This window comes from Nasonia vitripennis, chromosome 4 (genome assembly GCF_009193385.2).
Source record: "Nasonia vitripennis strain AsymCx chromosome 4, Nvit_psr_1.1, whole genome shotgun sequence".
Classification (NCBI taxonomy): domain Eukaryota; kingdom Metazoa; phylum Arthropoda; class Insecta; order Hymenoptera; family Pteromalidae; genus Nasonia; species Nasonia vitripennis.
The window spans coordinates 32,370,427-32,378,323 of NC_045760.1; the positions used below are offsets into that span (position 1 = coordinate 32,370,427).

The following is a 7,897-nucleotide window of genomic DNA, read 5'->3' on the forward strand; positions in this document are numbered from 1 at the left end:
AATTAAAGTTGTGTCATCAAAAAATTTTTAGGAACTAATTTACTTTCATGAAAAATTGTAGGTTTTATAGAACAGCAAATATGACTTATAATTTCAATTCTTCTCAATCGATTCTCTATTCATATCTCTTATGTTATTTAATAAAATTAGCTCATTATAAAATTGAGCAGTATAGAAGTATCTATTAAATAAGGACACACAACAAGGAAATGTAACGAAATCAATTCAGTTTTATTCATCTCTCGTATTTTGACAATGCATATGGTATAGAAAATATACGTATAAAACATAAATAAATAGACTCCAGAATTATGTTACATCGCGGTGAACCACATTCTCGCGGCTCTTGACGAGCCTCGACTCGCGCTACAGCTCACTACTTATTCGCTGCGCTCACATAATTCGCAATAAATACCTTCTCGCGCGACTCTTCTACTACGGTGGCGCGCTTATAACGGTCGCCAGCGTCAGTGCGACTGTTTAGCAGTACTTTCAACAATGGGCAAAGAGCGAGAAGAAAGCAACGAGATGAAGAGAGTAGATAGACGCGAGGAGCCGAAAGAGAAAGACGATGAGAGGAAGGAGGAGGTACGAGAGCCGAGAAAAGAATGAAAGAGCGATTGTTTGGAGAAAAAGCTGAGGGGAGAAAAACATTCGCACAGTTTTACAATGGGGAGAAGAAAAGTGAAGCGAAAAGAGAAAGGTGGAGAACACAGGGAAATTTGAATTGTTGCTGTAAATAAAGGCAGGACTTAGTAGAACAGTAGCGGCATTGAGTTGTGAAGCTTTAATTGCATATTTTGGGCGCGGCTGCACTATTTTTCATACTGTGCAACTCTTGTGTCGAATTTGACCCACTGCCGCTTCTGATCTGTGAAGGAGGACAGGTTTCATCGCATGAGACATGATAGATAAATGAGAATTTTAGTTTGATTTCTTACAATTTTTAAAGCTATGTGGTTCGGTGAATTTCTTCGTATATGACATACTTTGAAAATTTATATATATATATATATATATATATATATATATATATATATATATATATGTGTGGTATTGAGAAATATCCCACTAATACTAATCTTATATAAATGTATGTAATTGATTTTTACTGTCTAAAATATTGATTCAACACTCTTTTGTAGACTATATTTATCACTTAATGATGTCCTATCCGTCTACGATTTCTCAATCGTGCATGAACATAATTAGTCGGCCAATAATTTCTCATACTTTTTTTCAATGAATATTTTAGAAATGGTATTATAAATAAATCTTTGGTTAGATTCTCTTAACTATTCTTACATTATCTAAGAAATTTTTATGTCATTTTTTTATCAATCACTATCTCTCAATTTTTTCAAATAAGTTTTCAACATAAGGTATAAATAATAGTTTGAGCTTAAACTCATAGATACACGAACCACAGAGAGTATATAAAAATGTAGAAATGAATATAGTATTAGTTGCGCAGAAAGTAGAAATTATTAATGAACAGAAATAACATGAATTATTAAAAATCACCTGTAACAGGTATTTCTTAAAAGTTCTTGCAAATTATTTTTTATCTAATCCCTGAAGTCACTTAAATATATCTAAATATAATTTAAATAACAATAAATAAGATTGTTGTCAATTTTGTACTAAGGTAAAATAATATTACGATTAAGTATAGGTAACATTTTAGTTGAAAAACATCGTTGGCTCTATAGCTATAGTAGATACGATCTTCGTAGGGTTTGTAGCAATAGTTATTAGCAATTTTATAGCATAGAACCGTAAACTTTGTAAAATCTGGCATAGCTCTCTTTCTTCACTCATATAAGATTCTACGTAGTTTACTTGTTAAAAGTACATAAGTATACAGGGGATACGTGCAAAGATCATTCGCTCGATAAGACTTTCATACGTACTCACAGAGAACAGCAATTTATACTGTTCTATATAGAATACCTCTACGTTAAATATCCAGAATTTCCGAACATCAGATAAAAGAAAAGCATCCGAACCACATAGCTTTAATAAATTGTTTGAAAACTGCGCTCAAAAAAACAGCGGAAATAACGTAGCAAGAAAATGCAAAGGGACCATTAGGAGGCCGAGTAAGAATCGCCTATTTACACGCTCTCGTTGAAATCAGAAAACAAAGAAAGCGAGAATAAAGACAGGAAACAAGCAGAAGCGGCTGGCGACGCGAGAATGGCAATGCCAACTACGAAAAGCTCTCCCGACACGAAAACGGCATTTAGCTATATACGTTCTACAGCGCCTGGATTGTCCGTCTGTCGCGAACGTTTCCGTACTTCTTGAGGGCCTCGTGCACCGTTTCCGCGGCTGCGTCTAGCGATCTGCTGTAGCCCCCGTAATGCCCGCCGTGATGTTCCTCCGAGCTGTGGCTATGGGAGCTCGTGTAGACGGGCTTGCTCACGATCTCGTAGGTCGTCTTTTTCTCACCGCCGCTGGCCAAGGACTTCAGGCCCACTATAGCTGACAACATCAGAGCCATTAAGCCCGTCATCAGAGCTTTACCAGCGAGCATTGCCAGGGCGCCGAAACCTAGGGCTCCGAGGGTGCCCTTCATCATCATGAGCCCTGCCATGAGGCCACCCATTCCACCCTTGTCCTTTTTTCGAGCTGAAATTGATTGAAAGTATAGGCGTGATTTTTAGCGATAAAATAATTGCGAAATTTTTCTAGTTCTTCAGAAATATAATATTTAATAAATAAGAAACTCGATTCGATAAAAAATTTTGATCCGCAACGATTGATCAGGAGAAGTAGGTTTGGAGAAAGAGAAAACGATAAATGACAAATATTAACGGGGCTAATGGTTGCATCGGTATCGGTCGGAAGCTGCTTCTATTCACGCTATTGTTCCGCGGTGTATCGAGATCAATTGCCTCCGGAGCATTATTGTTGCATGTCGTCACATTTTATGGCTATTAAAAGTTTTAACGGTGATCTCGGCTTTCTCAGGAGGCTAACGGAGTCAAATTTTTCAAATTATGGTTCCGCATCTGGCGTGAACGACTGCGCCAGTTCCGCGGAAAACTGCTTTTTAGGAGGTAATTTACCTACAACCGTGAGCAATCATGAACCGCCTTCCTAATCTCCAGCTCCAGTACAGTTAGATTTTCAGAAAACACGAGAAAATTTTGAGCTACGAAACTATTTTGCATATTGTTTAATAATCGATATTTTTAACACTTTTTACTTTATTACTGAAAGTGCGAAATGAAAGTCCGCGAAATCGTCCGACAATAACGAATCATTAGTTATAGCAGTAAACGCTCCACAAACTAAACGGTGATAAGCTATAAAAAAAGAAAGCGTCATTAATTGAATGATCAAATAGCACAAACCAGATTCGACGCTTTTGTGCTGCTCGCCGGCAAGTCCCAGTTGCTCGAGAGCCGCCTCATTGAAGCTCCTGGCGGCCTCGAAGGTGCGCGGATCGAAGAGCTTGATGGAGATTGCATGGCTGTTTAGATACGTTCCAATTTTGTGCATCAGGTAGGCGTCCATGCGCTTATCGACGTCGTTAGGAAAGTCTCGAGCGAGATTCGCTACGACGTCGGACGTCGGTACAGTCACTGAGCTGTTCTGCTTCACAACCGAGACGCCGGGAAGGATTCCTGAAAATGACCGAGACAAGACGAGACGCAAATGAGCGGACGGATCTGAGATTTTGGGAGACGATTTCTTGGGAAGGCCCTAGCGGTACAAATTAAGGGACTTCAATTTGGTTTTCTCAGCTTTCCACGGGATTCTAAATTCTTGCTTTGACATGTGATTATAATTTTAAGATAAACAAAATCTCTGAATATATAATTTATTCAAATTCTCGTGGCCGGCCATCTCGACTGTTACTACTGATCCTACTGAGCAGATTTATTCGAACAACGTACCGATATCATCCTGCTCCGAGAGCCGATCAACGAACGAAACAACGTCGAGCTTCAGACACGTAGAACTATAGGACTTGCTGCAGTCCTTCCTCCAATTGTCCATCGGCGATTTGTAGGTGGGCCCAGCGGCGTCGGGGGGCCCTTGCTCAATCGATTGCGCGCCGGCCCTCTGATTGATCTCCGCCGCACAGGATCCTAGCAGCAGCAGCAGCGGCAGCATCAGCACAATCCCGAGTCCCTGTCTCATCTTGTCAAACGACGACAAACAACAAGAGCGGCAACAACCAACGAGAGAACACCCGGAGCGCGAAAAGGACGACAGGCCACTGGACACATCCGAGCCGAAGTTGGACTATATATACGAGGAGCCGCGAGAAGAGGCGTCCTTCTTCCTTTTTGCCTCCCTATCGTGCATAGCGTATACACGTTCTCCTCTGCAGCGCCGCAGCCGCTGCTCTTGGCTGCAGTTGCTCTAGAGAAGGGAGAGGACTGGCGCGTCTAGCAGCACAAGTATATAGCGTCAAATAGAGCGGAGAATTCGAATCTCAGTCAAATTTACAAAAACTCGGGCGAGGCGGAGGCTACTGCTGCAGCGATTGTCTACGGAATGACTGTTGCCGCTGCCGCTCTGATCTCCTTTGGAGTGAGGACTTTCTTTACGGGTGTGACGAGAGGAATGCCTTGTTGCGATTTTTCAGCCGGAGCTTTTTGCACTTTACGAGGATGTGCTGCGGGCTTTCGATGCGCCGAGGCTCGTTTTCGAAAATTGCCGGGAGAATAGCGATGCTGAGTTATTGGCGGGAGGAGCGGAAGGTTGCTTTTTTCTCGGAGCGGGAAGAATTCACGGGGAATATAAGATTGAATTTATTAGTGTAAATGGAGCTTGGAGCACATTTTGCGATGATGTGGAATGTTTTGTTTTTGAGACGGGAATATAGATGTGGTTATTTGAAACTCATTTGATACACCATTCAAGAAATCGCAAGGAAATTTTAATATGCTCGACGAGATTTACGCTCAGGTAGGTGCTTGTGAATTTTGAAAAGATGTGTAGTGTAATTTTGAGTGCTTATGCAGTGACCCAATGCCTTATTCAATTATAGATTTTTCATTATTTATAATGTTAAATGGAATATTTTGCATGCATTGATTATGCATACGTCGATGAACCCCTTAGAAAATTCTTAAACGTAAAATTTACTGGTTTTGACTTTTAGAGTGCATATATCTGAAGAACATAAAACTAGTAATAAATTATCGACATTTTTTAAAATACATGAAAACTGCTGTCACGTTGTTTTAGTTTCGATTTCAAATGCACGATGTGCTTATAGTCAACTTTCGTTTTGATGAAATCATTTAATAAATGTCGACTTTCTACCTCGAAGATGTTTAAAACCCCGTTAAATACAGCTATTATCATTCCCATTTTCAAACTGGTATGCGCGGGATGGAGCAAAACTAAAACCGGTTGTAGTTCTCACTTCGCACCGCATGTGAAATGTTATTACTTCTAATGCGTAAAATGCTTCGTCAACATTCTCTATTTTCATGTGTCGCTCATTTCAGCCAGATCGAAATGTGCAATGAACTATCTATTTTATTACATGAATTCGTTCATTTTCTTTTGCAGACAAAAGGCACGTCCAGCCAGTGAAAACTCCTATACCGATACGGTTTATAGAACACATTCTGAAGTTTCTCCAGTGCAAAACGCCTTTTATCGAACCCTCTTAACCTATTTTTTATCACCGTAATAATGCGGTTCCAGTAAATAAGACAGCTATTATCCGCAAGCGAAAGCGTTATTTTCCAAATGAACGACACCTCAACTTCGTCAATCTACTTCGCAGAACTTCTCGAAACCGTTTTCAGCATATCACACTTTTTCGAAGCACCGGTAATTGTAAACTGCACGAGATGATCTTTTAATGACAGCTCAACCACGAACAATTACGCGACACTGGAACCGAAGTCACCTAAAATCCATTTAACAGAAAAGCTCGCCCCAAATTCAGTAATTCAGCATCTATCGCCGAGTTTTCATTGGCTCATCGAGCTATATACTTTCCCTTTCCGCACTGCTGGCGACTTGTCCACCTGCGCAAGAAAATCCTCTCTAGCGGCTCCGGATGTCACTCTTTTTCCCCCTCGAGAGTTTTCCACCGTCCTGAAAATGGTCGCCCGGGGGTTCGAGCAAAAAAGTCGCGAACCTACTTTAATCCAGGCTATGGGTGTAGTGCAGCAGCCAATTTTCGCGCTATACGCTCGAGTGCGCGCCCGGCGCTTATTGTCTTTCGAACGAGTGTGTCTCTCTTTCTTCTGCGCGAGAAAGTGCGCGCCGCCTCTGGGTGATTTGCACGTGATTGCAGTCGTCGCCTTCGTTGGTAGGTTATAATGTGAGTGCGATGAGATATGAAGTGAATGGATATGCTGCTGAGCGTATGTTCTATGTCTCCGCGGTTTCGTTTGTTCTATACTTGGAAGTTTGACTAAAGTTGTTTACACTTAGAAGAGAGAAAATCTGTGCTGTGGAATCCTTTGGACCGACCCTTCCCCATGTTAACATCTGAGAACTTACAGTTCGGGCTAGCGAAGATAGGTGTCGCATGAGTATTTTTCTGTTTCATTCATCGTTATTTGATTCAACACTGCACAAATAGAAGTGCGTTATCTATGCCAAAACTGTCTAGTTATCGGGCTAGTTTCTTGGGCCCTTCATGCAACAATTGCCTGAAGCTACTGTTATCGCGTTGCCTTCATCATGTATAAATGCTGATAAAGGATAGTACTGCTAAACAAATTGCCTGTAACCTACGCTCTTGAGCGTGAAATTATTCATCTGCAACAGAATCTTAATGAGAGTAATAACGGGTAAAATAGCAAAGCGCATCTATGTGGTTTACCAAAGTGACTTAATTTTCTAGGTGACTAGGTATCAGTGAGGATATGAATTAAATTTTTTGTTGATTTTTTATGTATGCCTCTTGATTCGCGGCCTATACATTTGTGAGATAAACTGATTCTATATACAATCTGATTCTAAAAGTTGTTTAAATTTTGTTTATTTTTGCCTTCAAGTATAAATATAAAACTATTAAAAGATTCATTAAAACAACTGTTATGTTTTTTTAAATATCCATAGACTAATGGAAAATGATTTAGAACTAGATTATCGAACTAAATAAAATTTTAAATTAAATTGACAATGCATATTGGTAATAAAATATTTTTTTATAACTTTGACCTTGTCCATGGCACTATAGAAAACTAAACACCCCTGGATGGTAGGCAACCTCTTATACGTACAAGTAAAGACGGTTGCCTACCGCAAGGGTTTTTACTACCAGAATCCTCTAAGAATAAATCGCATATCGCAGCGCCATCCTTTCTCTTTTCAATGTTTTCCTCGTGCCAAACGTTTCCGCAACGTCTCAGAAAAACAATAGCTTCTCAGTTGCTTGAATTCTACGCAACTGCATCCGATTTCTCTCCTGATAATTACAAGATTAGCAGGTGCATCGAATATGGGTATCCACTGTCGCAGGTGAAATGATTCGAAGAAAATTATGGATGCTGCGCCAAATGCAGCTATTCGGTATCTAGTGCACAATACGATACTATCTTCGGGGGTATTTTCCTATCTGTGTCTTCCGAGAAATTAGTTCACGCGTTACATTAGAGAAGATAGGCGAATGAAATGCGGCGAACGCTTTAGTGAATGCGTAGCTACGATTTTATCAGTCCAGTTGTGCGGTATAAGGAGCTTGTGCATCTTTAAGACGCTCATGATAAGACTTAATTAAACATAATTTACAAGTTGATTGATTATAAAAGTGCCTTGTAAGCTGTACTAATTTAGTATAGTTTTATACACTGCAAATTGATTTAATTATAGAGCACTTGTTGATATCTTGAAGATAGTGCATAACTTTGTTGGAGTTCTGCATATTTTTGGAGATAGTGGAATAAATAGCTTAAAAATAGCC

The 7,897-nt window shown here is 40.0% G+C and overlaps 1 protein-coding gene across 1 annotated transcript; it reads right to left on the minus strand.

Annotated features, from left to right (window-relative positions):
• Positions 1-2,084: 2,084 nt before the first annotated feature.
• LOC103317708 lies at positions 2,085-4,157 on the minus strand. The gene is made up of 3 exons (XM_008216403.2): positions 3,909-4,157; positions 3,363-3,635; positions 2,085-2,634 (listed from the first exon to the last, which is right to left on the minus strand). The coding sequence occupies exons 1-3, from the start codon at positions 4,153-4,155 to the stop codon at positions 2,261-2,263; spliced, it is 894 nt and encodes a 297-aa protein (XP_008214625.2). The 5' UTR covers positions 4,156-4,157; the 3' UTR covers positions 2,085-2,260.
• Between the last annotated feature and the right edge of the window lie 3,740 nt (positions 4,158-7,897).